This window comes from Tachysurus fulvidraco, chromosome 18, assembly GCF_022655615.1.
Source record: "Tachysurus fulvidraco isolate hzauxx_2018 chromosome 18, HZAU_PFXX_2.0, whole genome shotgun sequence".
NCBI lineage: Eukaryota > Metazoa > Chordata > Actinopteri > Siluriformes > Bagridae > Tachysurus > Tachysurus fulvidraco.
Window position 1 is genome coordinate 14,806,901 of NC_062535.1, and position 18,002 is coordinate 14,824,902.

At 38.5% G+C, this 18,002-nt stretch overlaps 1 protein-coding gene across 1 annotated transcript; it reads left to right on the plus strand.

The window, feature by feature from the left end:
* The first annotated feature begins 5,106 nt into the window (after positions 1-5,106).
* Positions 5,107-15,340, plus strand: slc5a7a (solute carrier family 5 member 7a). Its single transcript, XM_027178979.2, has 9 exons — positions 5,107-5,220; positions 5,744-5,967; positions 6,699-6,812; positions 7,041-7,196; positions 8,514-8,662; positions 9,372-9,515; positions 10,640-10,793; positions 12,942-13,159; positions 13,350-15,340. Exons 2-9 carry the CDS (start codon positions 5,784-5,786, stop codon positions 14,004-14,006), a joined length of 1,776 nt encoding a protein of 591 aa, XP_027034780.2. The 5' UTR covers positions 5,107-5,220; positions 5,744-5,783; the 3' UTR covers positions 14,007-15,340.
* Positions 15,341-18,002: the final 2,662 nt, after the last annotated feature.

The following is an 18,002-nucleotide window of genomic DNA, read 5'->3' on the forward strand; positions in this document are numbered from 1 at the left end:
TCCCACATCTCTGGAAAACTATAATTGTGGTTCATTCAGGAGCAGAAAAGTCAGCAGCCACCAGAGAAAGTGTGGGAGAAGGAAAATATTTTGCTCACAGCTGTCCAGCTCTAATGAGCCTGTCTATCTCAAATCTGTACACTCCCCTGAGGACTCCAGGCCTCCAGACTGCAGTCCTGAACTCCGGAGACGCCTGCATTCACCCACTCATATCATCATTGTATAACAACCTCAGAACTAAGTAGGAAGGCATTTAGGTGCGGAATTCATCCAAAATGGCAGAAGTGAAAAGAAACAGAACACTTACAGGCATGTAAGATGTGATATCAGCGCCGTGTGAAGTGTAGGCCTACAGTAGTTCGCTTCTAGAGGACGATTCTTTTTCAGTGCAGCATGTCTAAAGTGTTTTATTTGTCTCCTACCACAGCAGTTACAACAAAAAAAATCATCTGTAAAACATACAGAAAAGAATTAAGGCACATTTTTAAATTGAAGAACAAAGTTGCATAGATTTTAAATTAAATTCTAAAGAAAATAGCATGAGGTGTTTATGACTTCAAATGAATTCAATTTCCTTTAAAGAGCACTTTTGACAACACGCATTGTCACTGCATTTACCAGCTTTACAATAATAAAGAAATTCAGGATAAAAATTAGAAATCTATCAGATTTATTTTTTAATGAGCAAACGAGAGGTGACGGTGGTGAGGAAAAACTCCCTAAAATGTCAAAAAAGTGACAACAGACAGTGTGATTATTATTATTATTATTATTATTATTATTATTATTATTATTATTATTATTATTATTATTATTATTATTATTATTATTATTGTTGTTGTTGTTGTTGTTGTTGTTGTTGTTGTGCTCAAAAGTGCAGCTCTATCTGCACTGAAGGAGACTTTCTTTCTTAGTTTATTTCCTCCTTACAGCCACTAGATGGCAGCGTCCTATTGTAAATCCAACAACAGTTGTCTTTAAATGATAAGGTGATATAGTGGAGTGATTAGAGTGGACCTCAAAAACTCTGCTGTTTAATGAAGAAATTATCTTTTCTATTTAGTGGTATTTTATATTTAGGTTTTATATTTAGTGTTATTTTGTACACAGAGAGGAGCTAAAGCACTTTGTCTTTAGAATTTTTTTTCTTCTATGAAATATCCAGGATCATAAAGGTCACTGAAAAGTCAAGAACCAATGAACAAAATTCACACGTAAGAGTGAACATGCAGCTCGAACATGCACATGGATTATAAATAATAATCTATAATTAATGTTTCTCTCGTGGGTTCCTGATGTCTCAGATACCCTGGAGATTATATTATATATAAAGTCTTCCAGAATATAGCATCATCCAGGGTTAAGTAAGCTTTCAGAGCTGTAAAGATGGAGCAGAAGTGCTGCCCATGTTGCCACGCCCCTGAATTAATACTATAAGATGGTGTAAACACTTTTAGTGTTAATTTGCCATTTGCATGGAGAGTTGCATGTTCCACTGTGCTTAGTGCACACTTCAAAGGGCACTTGACAGATGCGTCTGGTGCTCATTAAAGCCTGGTGGTTTCCCACACCGAGTGAACACGCACTGCTCGCACCACGACTCCAGCCAATACCCAAAAGGCAGAGTTTCCCACCCAGCCACATGCTGTTTACTAAACATACATCTTTCTCTTTCTTTCTATCTTTCTTCACAAATACGTTTACTGGGTCGGCAACAATGTTTACTGGATCTCGAGATCCTTTCTACCAAACCAGTTTATGTCTCATAGACGCATTTCTATTAGGTCTTTGGAAAACACTCTCACTCACTCATTTTCTACTGCTTATCCGAACTACCTCGGGTCACTGGAAGCCTGTGCCTATCTCAGGCGTCATCGGGCATCGAGGCAGGGTACACCCTGGACGGAGTGCCAACCCATCACAGGGCACACACACACTCTCATTCACTCACACACTACAGACAATTTTTCTTTGGAAAACAGGATTCATGAAATATCTTTCCTGTTTTACTCTCTGGGAGCTGGCTATATTATTATTAACACCAAAGTCTATAAACATTTATAAATATCGACTTTCAGACCCTCCAGCTCAGTGCAAATTAGCAAGCAGACTAACATTAGCAATGGAGATTGTAACCTTCGTGAACATGATTAAAAAATCCATATGTCAGCTTAGTACCTTTTAGCTATTTTGCTAATAAAGGAATATATATGAATATAAAGTCAAAATTCTCATTGCAATCCTGCAAATTAGTTTATCTTATCTAGCTGGTTAGCATTAATGCTGAAGATTATAACATTTAGTGTATGTCAAGTAATAATCCTCTCAAAAATCCTGTCAGCTTAGCAAGCTTTAGCTATTTTGTCAACAAAAAACTGAATTCAAATTTAAGTCAAGTCAGGTTAGCTTATCTTAGCTAGCTGGTTAGCAGCAATTCTGAAGATTATAACATTAAATAAATACCACTAACAATCCTCTAAGTTTAACCCTCATGTTAGCTCTTTTGCTAATGAAAGCCTGGATGAGTACCTTACAGACAAAATTAATAAAGTCCTGACAAAATAAATAAATAAATCTTAGCTAGCATTACATTAGCAGTGAAGACTGTGAAGAAGATTTAACAATTCTCTCAAAAATCCTGTCAGCATCGCATCACTTAGCGCTCTGGCTAACGGAAGCCGGACATTTATGCACATAACGTAATAATTTTCCCTGATATCCACCAAGGATAGTTATTTAGTATTAAGATTGTAGATTAAAACTTTTAATAAATATTACATATGAAACTGCTGAGAAATCCTGTCAGCTAGTTAACAGGAGAACAACAGCAGGACAAATTTATTTAGCTGATTTGCTATAACGTTGATTAAATATGACTTAGCAATCCTCACAGTTATCCTCTCATGTTAGCTGAACTTAGCTAGCCGGTTAGCACTAACACTGAGCATGATGACATTTATTAAATAGCTTAGTCTTTATTTAGTCTTTGATAATTATCTGACTTGCATTAGCAGTAAACAATATTATGAGTTGTGTTATTTAGCTGGTTAGCAAAATAGCTGTATCTTGCTTTCTGAATATTCCATATATGGACTAAAGAAAACATTGGTTTTAAAGCCACACCCACTCTCTAATTTCCAAATAAAGACACATTTCCTTACACTGTAAATCCTTTTTGGCTGCTTGGTAAGGAGTTTTACATTTTTTGTTACAACTTAATGTTTTAGAAAAACTGATCAAATTCACACTCATTAAAATCACTAATTTGTATTGAGTTGAACAGGAATTCAGGATCTTGCCCAAATTCCTTCCTCTACAGACAGCCTTACCATCTGCATGGGAAGTGTGTTCTCGTAATTGGAAGCGTCCTGGCAGGCTGTCAGATTTATATATATATATATATTTTTTTTTTTTTTGGATGAGTCAAATTAGTCGATTCATGCGAGTTAAGGTCGTCTAGACCAAGTTGGGGTCTTGTCACTGGTAAATTGGCTCGCTCTGGAAGTTCCTCACCTCATATATTTCAAAGAGCAATTAAACGCCCGGCCGAGTCCGTTAATTTTCTAAATATAAACAGTGTTTATGTCCACAGGGAATATTTACTTACTTATGGCTGTCAGAATGCGGTCAAGTGCCACACTGATGAAGTTAGAGTGGAAATGTTCAGTCTGGCCCAGCTTGACAAGTGTCTGCATCATTAATATAACATTGTAAGAAAAATATGTTGAATGAAATAATATTCATTTTGAACTAGAAGTGAAATGATATTAAACGAAAGCCAAAAAATGGAGTTTGCTGTTTTTGTTGTGTCTGTTGTATGTCTTAGTCATGTCTAACTCCATATTGGTGTTTAATATGAAGCTCATATGAAAGCAGACACTCAGGACTTTAAGAATGTGTGGTGTTTTATAACTATTTCTGTTTTTATCTAGAATATTAGAAATTATAGTGAAGTTATCAAACGGAGGAAAAAACACATGTCTCATGCTGAAAGTCAAGAGTCCTGACTCGTTTTAGATCAGATCTGCAGGCATAAATATTCTTTTGTTTATACTGATTGAAAATGACCCATTAGTCGATTTCCAGTCTATCTGCGTAAAGGAATGCCAGTGTGCTGTTAAAAAGGGTTAACGTGTTTATGGGGAATCCATTTCTGTATCTGATAGGGTTTGGATTAGAACCGTTTTAGGGCAACAAACAACCTTTAAACAAATATAAACTATATTTTTTATCGCTAGATTTATTTCCAATGTAAAGTCAAAACAAACATTCAGAACTATTTAAAGTTCCTCCAAAAGAAGTTTTAAAACCTCCTGGATGTTGCATGGTTCCTGCAGGAACCTTAATATCAATAAAAACCTTTAAATGCAACAAGTGGAGACTTGATTTTCTTTTAGAGAACCATAACTTAGATTGTATTGATCCACTGATGATTTTGGATAGTTAGATCTGCTTTGCTCTTTTGGAAGAAGGTATTGTTCTATGAAGTCCCTTTAACATCCAGAATGTTGTAGTGGAGAAAAGGTTCTTTAGACTATAAAAATGTTTTTATGGCACTAGGGGAAAAAAGGGGTCCTTTAAGAAGCGATACTGAAAGGTTCTTTAGGGAACCAAAATTGTTCTATGGCATAGTTTTTATTTTCTTTTTCCTTAACCTGCAAAACCTGATAATCCTTAAGAGTTCAAGATTCAGGCAATTTATCTATGAGTGCGTGTGGAGCAGACTGAACATAAAATCAGATAAATAAATAGTAAATATAGTAAAATGTTTGGAGAATCCAGCTGAATACTTAGAACTGATTTCCTGATTAGATCTTGTGAACATTTCATATGTAATTGATACACACAGCTTGAACTCAGTGTGAAGTTTGTGAAAGTATATAAACAACTATTCTTAGGATGACTTGCACATCAAAAATCCAAATGTGGTGAAATCAGACCTCTTGTGTGAAGGGTTTGACCGCTGGATGAGCTCCAGTGGCGTTTGACATATTTATTGAACAACAGGCCTCCATTCACAGCTCTGACGTTCATTTTCGAAGCTCTGACGAAACCTTACTCTCATATAAGCGTGTGTGTAACGCGTTGGTGCGTGTGAAAAGTGCGGGACTGCCTCCTTACTGAAGGCGGACACTGCGCTCTCTGCGTCAGCGCGCACCGCACACCTCATTCATTTCCCCCAGACGGTGCCTGGTGTTTGTCTGGTACTCCTGCATAAAGGTAAGAGACACTTTCCACTCCGTTTCTACATGCATGCAAAGCGAATATTTAAAAATATGTATATTTTAATGATTAAAACTCCAAAGTACAGTGAGTGACGGTACAACAATCCACATTTATCCAATACAATAAAATTTTACGCGTTTTGCATGCTGGATAGTAAACTTAGGCGTGTAGCGTAAAATGTAAACGAGTGTAAAGGATTGAAACTAAATATGAAACTAAACAATTAGTTTAATTAACGATGCACACGATCAACACTTCGAAAACCATGTACAGGAATAAAAAATACATAAAGGAGAGTCTTTCGGACTCAGCTGCTGTTGGGATGGAATACGTTTGTTCAGTTGTGAACTGTTGATCATCTGGGTGTTTGTCGCTTCTCTCTCCTCTTCTTTCCTTTCCTCTTCTCTCCTCTCCTCTCCTCCCCTCCTTTCCTCTCGTCTCCTCTCCTCTCCTCTTCTCTTCTCTTCTCTTCTCTTCTCTTCTCTTCTCTTCTCTTCTCTTCTCTCCGTGCATCAAGTCAATTCCATGTCATTGAGGTGTTCAGAAGCGCAGTGAAGATGGCCATCCATGTGGAAGGGCTGGTCGCGATCGTCATCTTCTACTTGCTGATCCTCGGTGTGGGAATATGGGCAGCCTGGAAGAACAAGAACTCCGGCGTGGAGGAGGGAACGGACCGCAGTGAGACCATCATGGTCGGAGGAAGAGACATCGGACTGTTTGTGGGAGCGTTTACTATGACTGGTAGGAGCATAAAGCATGTACTTTATAAAGCAAGGAAGTCTGTTCTTCTTCTTCTTCTTCTTCTTCTTCTTCTTCTTCTTCTTCTTATTATTATTATTATTATTATTATTATTATTATTATTATTATTATTATTAAAACTCTCTCCTTTTTATTTTTTTATTTTTTGGCAAACCACGTATAATGACTTTTTTTTCTCTATGGAAAACGATGCGTTTTTGCGCGTCGGTAAAAGTGATGACTGGAACGAGACGAGTATTATTTATTTATTTATTTATTTATTTATTTATTTATTTATTTATTTATTTGTAACCAAGTGTTAATACATACAAAAATAAATTAAGAAATAAATATTGTGCCATTCCTGTGAGTTTATACACACTCAGAAATAAAGCTAGACATCTTTCCCTTGCCGCTGGATTAGGAACAGGGAAAATCTTTTTTTTTTTTTAAAGCTGTTTTTATCCCTGACAGACGGACAGATTCATGTTGTACACTTTTAATGAGATGTTTTAAAGGTTTAAAGCTACACCGGTGGTATTCAATAATCCAATTCTGACTATTTATAAGACTATGTCATTCTTTTAAGGAAATAAAATGTAAAAGTACAATAAAATGTAAAGGAAAAGTTCCATTATTTCTGAGATTGTAGATTAAAGATACACGTGCAGTACATTCAGTTATTAATGAATGCTCACGCGTGTGTGTGTTGGATACTTTATTATATTTGCAGCTACATGGGTTGGAGGTGGATATATTAACGGCACCGCTGAGTATGTGTATCTGCCCGGTTACGGCTTGGCCTGGGCGCAAGCTCCATTTGGATACGCCATGAGTCTCGTACTTGGTAGGATAATTAAGGACAACACTATTATTATGATCATGATTATGATTATTATTACTATTATTACTACTTCTACTATCACGCTGCCTCTCTGTTAGTAATCTTATTGGATCCTCTTAATTAAGGCTAATGAATGATCATAATTATCATCATCATCATCATCATCATCATCATCATCATCTTTTCTATATCCTTAATGAGATCTATATCCTGTTCTCTCCTGATATAAAGGCGGCCTGTTCTTCGCCAAGCCCATGCGCTCCCGCGGCTACGTCACCATGTTGGACCCTTTCCAGCAGCTGTACGGAAAGCGCATGGGCGGCCTGCTCTTCATCCCCGCGCTCATGGGGGAGATCTTCTGGTCGGCCGCCATCTTATCAGCCCTCGGTAAGGAACACAGGGTGCTCAATCAATTCGTGAGCCTGAGTAAGAAAAAAAAAAAACCGATATCAGTTCCACAAAGAGGAAAGTTTCAGAGAAACGACTGGGTGGAACAGTGACACACGTCTAAAAGGCAAAAACACCAAAAAACGACCAGCCTGTTTTTTGGCCTTTAATATAGTCACTTAAGATGTATTTCAATGTAGATGTTTGCTTATATTTTCACACCACTTTAGTTGTATTGGCAAAGACAAAAAAAGAGTTAATTGATTTTTGTAAGAATAACTTTGTGCCTATTTATGCATTGATTTGACTATCAAAGGTTGGTTAGCTGCCTGGTTAAGAAAATGACTAAAGTTAGATATTTGGTGTCCACCTGTTGGATACGGTTTCCGAGCTCTTTTCCTGAAGTATCCATCTGACTGAACATTTTGGGGATACTTTCAGTTAAACCAATAAGCATTAGAAAATGGACAGAACTGAGCAGTCGATTATTAAGGAACTACTGTAGCTCTAGGACACAACAGTGGCCATTTGGCAACACAGGGATTTGACCTCACAGCTTTACCAAAAATCCACTCAGCAAATACCCTATTTTAGTGGTTTTCCTTTTTGAACAATAAACCAACTAATTACTAAGCCTTCCTGGGTTGAATCTGGTGTGTTAGGGCAGAAAAAAAACAACTATAAAATGTACAGAGCAGGTGACCTCCAGGACACAGGAAGCTGTACACCAGAGTACCGTTATGGGTCCACCATCATTCCTTTTTGCATGTCTACTATATTTTTTATTACATGTTTATAAGCCTTTTGTTGTCTTTTAAAACCAGTTATGCTTTAAAATATTATTTTCTTACTTATTGGTAAAAATGCATGTCTTGATCAGTTTAAATTGATAGATTTTCAGCTTTATATTTCCCTGTTGTCAGGGCTACAGGTAGCTGAGGATGATTCAAAGGACCCAGCTGTCCCAATAGTATCCTAGAACATAGAAAATATCCAGAACAATGAAATTAATCCAGACTTGAGGACAATCGATAAATTTACAGTATTAACCAGAATCTGTTCCTTCTTTTAGCCTACATAGTTTTGCCCTTAGGAGTTTTCTTGGAATTTCTACAAATTCTAGAGCGAAGAAAATAAATGGCATTTAATGAGTAAGCGCTTATATATTATATTAACAAATATTAAGAAAGGTGAATGAAATCAAAAGTGACACGAACAACATGAACAATGGCCTGGCAAATTTCAGTAAAATTCTTACCAATGTGTCAAAATCGAAGAGCTTCTTAATCACACACCATTTCTTTTTTCCACCAACAGGAGCAACGCTGAGCGTCATCGTGGACATCAATATTAACATGTCAGTCATCATTTCAGCCCTTATCGCCATTTTCTACACCCTAATTGGCGGTGTTTACTCAGTGGCCTACACAGACGTGGTTCAACTCTTCTGCATCTTTTTGGGATTGGTACATTCATGTTATTTAATCATATGTACAGTACAGTTTTAGAAGATCTCAGGAACAGCCTGATGAAATCAATTTACTTTTTATGTCCTTTACACTGGCTGCATCCATCTGATATTCTCATTAGTGCAATATCTGGAGTTGTCGTTGTAACTGTCAGATAAACCGATTAGCTTTCAGAATTGATCCGACCAGAGTCAAGGTCACAGCAAGGTCAAATGTCTGAAATATTTATTTCTTTCATTTGCAGAAGTGCATTTTAAAGATAATGGAGACATCCTGAATTAGCAACATCGAATTCATCGTGCCTTAGAGTAAATTTACTCAAAAAAAGATCGGTTAAAGATCCTTGTATTGTTTAAAAGCAAGATTAAGCTAGTAAACCACAGCGTTATTAAGTCATCTTTACCAAGGGTGGCAATATTTTTGGAGCTGAATGTAGATGAGTATAATTTGGCGTCATATGTAGTATCTAACTTGCCACGTGACTGTAGTCCACTTTTACATCATTTACATGATTAATATCGGTGTTAAAAATCTTTAATGTTAAAGAAACTCATTTTGAAGACGGACTGCTGTGTAATAGATGTACTGTTTTTTTTTTCCTACATTGTCCCAAAGTAAAAAATTACAAGGAAATAAAGACTAATTGTTGTTTATTCAACGGCCGGCATGTAGAAAGTAAATGAAAGTGTTTTTGTTCTCTCTGCAGTGGATCAGTGTACCGTTTGCACTGTCGAACCCTGCTGTGTCGGACATCGGCCTGACTGCAGTGGTGGAGCTCTACCAGGATCCCTGGCTGGGGTCGATCGAAAGCAAAGATAAATGGATGTGGGCAGATAACTTCTTCCTTCTGGTGAGTGGAGTGTAGTTCACATGGAAACGTGTCATTGTTGTAATATAGGACATTTTCTAATGCGAAGAAACAACAGACGGATCAATTTATTATTGTGTGGGCGGCAGTCTGGGAAACCCCATAGGACGCCACTGTGGCTGAATTGTAAACAAAACACAATTTTAAAATGCTGTGAAAACATTATTTCACCAAATAATTAGACAAATATAGTTTAACCAAATATTATTTCACCTAAATATTATGGAAACATTTCGATTTACATGCCTAGGCTTTCTTCCTGCAAATATCATGTGTTAGAAGACAAGTTTTACGGAAAAAAAACAACAAAAGAAAACAATCGACGTATATTTTATGCCCTTTTTAGAGGACATTTGCTTCATTTAAAGGTTTGAGTTCTTTTACTGTTCTAGAGCAAGATTAAGCTAATAAACCGCAGCTTCATTTATTTATCTTTACCGAGGATGCCGATATTTCTTCGAGTTGACTATCGATGAAAAAGTCCGCTTGTTAGCTACGTGTGGTTTCCTTTACTATGTTTTAATCATCAATCTGTATGATATGATATCTACTTGCTGAATTTAGATTGTAAACAGAAAACCGGCATGAAATCTTCACATTATATTTCACATTATTTGTGATCATGATATGTGCAGAAGATAAACATTTCAGTATACTGTACACACACACAGAGAAATTTACTGTGAGGAGAGATTTCCCATGCTGCCACACTTCTACTAAACGAAATTATTGAATAATATGAAATGCTAGAATGTAATTGAACTCTGTGACCTATTCCAAATGAAGGAAGCAAACAGGGAAACGATACGTATTTCTAAATGTCAAGGGCTTGTAATAAAATTGTAAAGCAAGTAATTCTGTCATCTCTGTGAAGCAAGAAAGAGCCAGCATTGCAACCTTGACTATGTACAAAGGGTCAATTTTGATCATCAGAGTGTGGCTGAATGCAAAAATATTGTGATTCGATTTACCGTAGCACGTTGTTTCGTGTCGACCTGCGTCTGAAGGATGAGATTTATGTTTATTTCACTATAAAACCTGTTGAAACTGTTGCTGTTATTTGTTTTGTGTGGTGTCTGTATTTATGTTGTCGTCCTTCTTCCTAGATGTTGGGGGGAATTCCCTGGCAGGTCTATTTTCAAAGGGTCCTTTCAGCCTCTTCGGCTACCTACGCTCAAGTCCTGTCCTTCCTGGCTGCCTTCGGCTGTATCGTTATGGCCATACCCTCCGTCCTGATTGGAGCTATTGGGGCCTCCACAGGTTAGCTGAAGCATTAGGACCAGCAATATGGTCTTAACTATGGTTCATTGGTTTGAAGAAACAAACAAATCATTGTATCGTTACAAGTCTGATATAATATATCAGTATGATATAAGAGATGTGGTAGCCTAGTGGTTAAGGCATGGAACTAACAATTGGATGGTTGTCAGTTCGAATCCCAGGTACCCCACTCTGCCATTAATGGGCCCCTGAGCAAGGCCCTTAATACTCAATTTCTTAGTTGTATAAAATGAGATAAAATGTGTCTGCCAAATACTGTAAATGTAAATATAAGGATGTCAGGACACTCTTGGGTTTCTGGCATGTAGAATATCAAAGCTTGGCCATATCGATAAGATACTGTGTGTCACTAGACGCTAGATGTTGATTTGAGTTAGACAGGATCGCATCCATCGAGGCTGCTATTTGAGAACTGTTCTAATACTAGCTTATCTAAGCATGGTATTATGGCAGATTTTTCTGGCATAACTGTCTTGAACACATCGTTCCAGCTTGCAAATTCACGGTAGTTTAGCACAGGCAGTTCTCAAGGGAAACTAAAATAACACACCAGTCCCTTTAATAAATGTTCCAGTGTTCTCATTTACATTATGATGCCTTTGTATTATTCAGGCTTACACTTTCCCTTGACTCACAAATCAATCATACGGGTGAAAGCAAAATTTCTAGCATCTTTATTACGTAATTTCCCATTCCTGCTCAATATCTGAAACAGCACTGATGAATGAATGTACTGATGATTGTGTGCCAGTTGCTGAACCTCACATGGGAAAATGTCTGATTGTTACAGTCGAAATGAACTCTCACAACAGGGAGGTCTTTCCCCCGACTGTACTACCCCGGGGTGGCGGCCATGTTACCGTCAGATCTCTAAAGAAATGTGTAAATAACAACAGCTGGTCTCCCTCATCTATAATTGAGGGCTTATCCGTTTAACGATGTGAACTCTGTAAATATTACATCTGAAGCATGCCTGACGAATCAGATTTATTCTACTGATTTTCACCATCAAAGACACAGTGTGGAACTGAAGCTTTGGCTTTTAGGAAATATTGCGGCAATAAGACAATAAAATTGGAGGATATTATCGAATGTGTTTTATCATTGGCCTATAAATTAAGCTTGAAGTGTTCCATTTGAAAACAAAATAGCCACAAAAAAAACGGAATGAAATCCATAATAAAATAACTGAGATGAAAGTTGATGATAGCCAGACCACCATCTGTCTAACTGAAAAATATCTTGGGTTGGAGATTTTGATATCACTTTAGACTTCCGTACCTAGATGCTGAAGTACAATAAGGCTCTGCACTAGAGGTCTTCACGGGTCCACTTACTGTAGATCCGAAAACCCGAGGTCAGACCCGAGACCCAAGCTAAAAGTTTCACGTGTACCTCGGACACGGGTCGGGAATAACAATAGCGGCGTCGGGTCTCGGGTAATTTAAAATGAATGTGTTTTTACCGAACGAACCCAAGAAGACCCAAACTACTGTATCTCGTGTGTGTGCATCGACTCGAGTCCTTTTCCAACCTCTCCTTTTTTTGCCAAGACCGCTTGCGACATGTGGCTGGTGACATGTGGCTGGTGGTAAGCTCATTTTCGTTGAATTAGACCTGTCAATCAATTTTGAGTCCATGCTGTAGCGTTTACTTTAGTGTAGAGTTATGCGACATTCGGGTCCAGTCGGGTTAAAAGAAATTGCCAACGGGTCGGGTCGGACTCGGGTCTAATTTTTTTGGGTTTGTCTCGGGTCGGGTCTTTCTTAAAAAAAAAAAAATGGGTAAAAAGTGATCAGGTCACTTCGGGTCGGGTACATTTCTTTAGACTCAAGAAGACCTCTACTCTGCAGGTTTTCCTTGGCAAGTCCGCCATGTTTTTCTAAATGCCTAAGGTTCTTTCCTCTGATAGAACCTTATTACCAAAAAATGTTTAAAGCAGAACCTATTCTGGAACTGAGAACTCTTGAGGAAACATTTGCTCTAAAAGTGCACATTAATATACAGAAGGCACATTCGATTGGTGTTCCTACCTAAATAGGGGACACGGTGTAAGTGCTCATATTGTGTGGTTTATGGGCTGAAGGTTAGCGGTCACTTTAACCATCTCTGTACTTTTGGTCGTAGACTGGAATCAGACAACCTATGGGCCGGTCCCTCCCATGAAGAAAGACGAGTCAGAAATGATCCTTCCAATCGTGTTGCAGTACCTGTGCCCATCCTACGTGTCCTTCTTTGGTCTGGGGGCAGTGTCTGCTGCGGTGATGTCATCAGCTGACTCATCCATCCTTTCAGCCAGCTCCATGTTCGCTAGGAACATCTACCAACTGGCCTTCCGCCAGTCGGTGAGCAGCCATTACAACCATTACATTAGTGCTGCAGAACACAATGTTACTTCTAACCGTCTGACTTCTAATAATGTCACCGTATGCATTAAAACTGATCAACACTAATCACACATCAACTCAAACAATAAAACAATTCAGAGATGCACGAAAATACGTTTTTGAATACTATTCTTTTTTTTAACTCTAGGCATCAGACAGAGAGATAGTCTGGGTTATGCGGATCACCATTTTTGTTTTTGGTGCTCTGGCAACAGCCATGGCTCTCCTGACAGGTACAGTGTATGGACTCTGGTACCTAAGCTCAGACCTGGTATACGTGATCATCTTCCCACAGCTCCTCAGTGTCCTGTTTGTGAGAGGCACCAACACGTACGGCTCGGTGGCTGGCTACTTCTTCGGCCTGATTCTGCGCATCGGTGGCGGTGAGCCTTACCTCAAACTACCCCCTTTTATTTATTACCCGGGATGGTACGTTATGGAAAAGGTGCACCACAGCACAGGGGAAGTAGAGCATCTGATAATGCAGAGGTTTCCATACAAGACGGTCTCCATGCTGGCATCCTTTCTGGGCAATGTGGCCTTCTCTTACTTGTTCAAGTACTTGTTTGAGAGTGGCAAATTGTCAGCCAAGTATGACTTTCTGGACGCAGTAGTGGCCAAGCACAGCGCTGAAATCATGGACAGGACCACACTAGTGAACAGGAATGTTATCGGGCTGAACGAGATGGCACCAGTCCGGCCGCGTCTCAGCGTCACGTTAGCCAGCACCTTCAGTAGGAAGGAAACCCTCACTGAAGAGGAGGAGGACTCCAGCCCAGAGTCTCCTAGTCATGAAAATGAGTAATGACTTCTACCTTTTCAATTAGGACTATGGCCATGATGGGAAGGACAGCACCTCGTTAGATGAATGTCCTTGACAACGGATGAAAATGGACAGTTTACTTTAACCCTATGTATTGGATTTTCCATTGCTGCAACAGGATAAACCAGAATGGCAAAACCAGGAGCAAGCATGGAAAGCGGTGTGACATATTACACGATGTATTACATCATTCCAATGGGAAGCAGTTTTGCTGAAATTTCAGTACACTTCAGTATGGTATGTATAATCCATGAACTCATTTTGCTCCTCATGCTCTGAAGGAAAACCCTAGATACTGTGACCTCAAGATTCCCATCGAGGCAATATTTATTTCTCCGAAGCTTAACCTAGATCAGGACGTATTTCCGAAACCTAAACAAAATAAAAACACCGTGCATTAGCATACAGAGGTTTAAGGACCGTGTAGCCGAGTCCCGTGTTATACAGTAGACCATAGTTCATAGCATCTCATCATCTTGTAATTCAAATGTATAAAAATAGAGTTATTAGCTGTTCCATTACTCTAACAAATTGTTTCAATCCCATTCATGATATATGATATATGGCATAACTGTGAGATAATTACACATCCAGTATATTCATATTTGTTGTGTAAAAATGAGAACAGATACGGAGAACTCGATGTTACAATCGCCTTAACTAGCCGCGACTTCGAATAGACATTTAAAATGGTTCCCTGCTCCCTACCTAGTGCACTATATATCAGTTGCAGGTGCCATTTCAGCTTGATATTATGCAAACGGTCTGGCAGCCACTTTGTTATAAAAGGAAGTCGCTGCTGTAAAAGACTCGTAAAGGATACGTGCTGTGATATTTTATCTGCAAACTCATAATTACTGTGTCTAGTCTGAGGTGAAGTCAGTGTTTATTTGTTGTCTTTTTGCAAACAGATTTGTGTGTGTGTGTGTGTGTGTGTGTGTGATGTGTACATATATACTGTATATATTGATATATTTTAAAAGTGTACAAATTCATAATTTTATTTTACAGTGTTGGTAGAGTTACTTGAATCGGTGAGAAAAAAAAAAGTTTTAGGCAGATAAATCTATATTTATTTATTGACTTATTTATTTATTTACTTATTCGTTCTGGCCTAAGAAGATTCTAATTGTAGAAAAAAGAAATCATGAATAAATTCTATTACAAAAGTATAACGATTGTGTCCTGCTGCTACATTGGAGCTCTGGAAGCGAGACAAAAAAAAACGTGACATTAACTCAAAGTCAAATGAATGAGTCTAAAAATAGTTCCTTGGTTACTTACATTCTGTTAAGTGCCCCGGTTATATTGGCAGAGGCGGATGAAGTGTATGAAGTGGGTGGTGGAGTGGGGAGGGGGTGATTGGGGATGGGCGTTTTCTCCTCCACTGCGACAGTTTCTTGAGGGTGGTGAAGGTTGGGGATTGGGAAATGATGATGATGATGATGACGATGATGATGATGATGATGGTGATGACGATGATGACGGTGACGCAGGTGACGTGGATGATGCCACTCCACCCTCTCGTGTCCCTTTGTTCGTCCTCCATCATGTCCTTGGTCCAAAAGTTTAATCCAATTAAGTCGCCGTAGCTGCCAGAGTTTCCATTGGCTAACAACAGCAAAGTGCACTTGTCCTGATTAATATCCAGGGACTGAAAATAAATATATAAATAAATAACATCGATTCTCCAATCTAAGGAGGCTATTCGTGAGCATCCGGAAATAGCGTTTGGAAACGGTTCAGCTACAGTAGGGTCCATGCACGTCTTTAATTTAAAGCTATACCGCGGTTTCAGCTTCTGCCACACAAATCAACCAGATGCGTAAACGTACTACTGAGATAAAACCGAGACAGTTTTAGTCGCTTATAGACCGCATATGTACCAGCTAGCTGATTTACATCCGGTGTCACGTCTCCTACGAACGTCTCAGGCTGTTAATGGTACGCTATGAAATATGGGTCTTCTGATTCAATCAGCTTGGAGATGGAGAGAGGACATGTGCCCTGGTTTATAGTCTAATCAATCAGCTCTTCTACAACAATGGGGTTAATGAGCTTAGAGTCTGAGTGCGACAGCGACTGACAGGCTCCGGCCGACCATCTTCGGTCCTGTTAAACAGTCTGAACTGATCTGGATATTAAACCTAACACGGAGAAACTTCAGGTACGTTCTCAAATCAGATCGATTAAGACTAGACGCCATGTTTTCCGTAGCCTTTTATTTACAAAAGATTCAGTGACTGCTCGATTCTGATTGGCCAGAAGGTGTGGATTATTATATCTCTAAAACTACAATGTTAAATCAAATCAGAGCTTTATGACAACGTTCAGCTTCAAATACCTTGACGTTTCCATAGCGACAGCTGAAGACTTGGATCTCAAGACTTAGATCCTATACGTGAACCTTTTGCATAGCATCATCATTAATATTGTGAAAATTTCTGTAAGAAGTATTTTTGTTGGTTTGTTTGTTATTCTTCAAGAAAGAGACATGAAAGGAAAAGGAGTCTGAATCTCCTGTTATTCATAAATAAAAAAAATTATTGGTAAATTGCTGTGCCATTAACGCTTACTGGAGAATTATTCACCCTTCATTAAAACTCGTTATTGTTGTGTTTTATTCCGCCATTAAATCATCACTATACAGTAAAAACTTTACAGGGTTAATGTCTTTTGAATGTGGCTTCTTAAATAAATACACACTTGAGTTGGCGGTTTATTAGATATGCCCTTCAAGTACCTAATAAACTGGTAACTCTGATATTCCGTGTCATTATCGTCAACCTGGAAATGTAACAGTCTTCACCTGAGGCACAGATTCCTTTCAAATTGGTAAAGCGAATGAGGTTTTATTAATCTGGTTCACTTTAATTGTTGGACTGCCAGCTCCCCTGTGTGCTGTTAGCGAGCAGAAGCTCTGTCACAAGGCCATCTGTGGCACCTGCTCCTTTCACTGTCTCAGCATCCGTAAAGGAGGCGTCGGCCTTTTCGGACGAGGCCGGATAATCCGATCGACCCTCGTTAAAGCTAGCTGGCTAATCGAGCGTGATGGTAAACACAGTCTTAGGGGAAGACGTGAGGCTTATAATGTAGTTAAAGTGATAAGGAAGGAGGAGCTACTTTCAGTACATGAAGCTTTGCTTAATCGTAGCAGGTCAGGTGGTGTAATAGTTAGAGTTGAAATCGATAGAGTCCGGTATCATTAGCCAGATTAAAAGAAAAAATAATGTTACTGAAGCCCACAAGAAAAAATCTATCGCTCTTAAATCTGTGTACAGTGTACAGTTTTTTTAAATATCCGATCTGAATCTTTTTAATTTGTTGAACCCCAGGATCAGATCAAAACTCAATCTTTTTTCCCCCGCCTTTTTGTTCTGGCACCGAGTCCATCCTCCATCATGGCTATCGGCTCAACGCTGTCTCTGCTAATAGCATGACAGGACAGTCCTGAAGAGACTGATGCTATCCAGAGGTTATCAGTAACTAGCTTATCTCTGAGCCCTGACAAAATCCTGTACTGCTAAGCAAGTTTGAGTCACGGGAAAACATCACTGATATCTACAACTAGATGATCGTACATATCCAACAGTTTTCGGCAGATAAATCTATATTTATTTATTTATCGACTTATTTATTTATTTATTTATTTATTTACTTACTTACTTATTCGTTCTGGCCTAAAAATATACTAATTGTAGAAAGAAATCATGAATAAATTCTATTACATATATATATATATATTAGCATGCAGCTGAATTAGCAGTCAAGTATTGAAGTAACGAGAGCATCGTGAGCGCTGATTGACCCATGGTTCCGAGACAAGGGTATGTGAGGAGTATCACATGAGAATGCTGGAGATGACCTTCAACTAACATCCATGTTTTTAAGAATATTTTTGAAAATCTTAAACTAGGCTAACAGGGAAAAGCTAGCTACCTAAAGCAGTTAGCTTTCAACAGGAAGCAGGAAGTGATT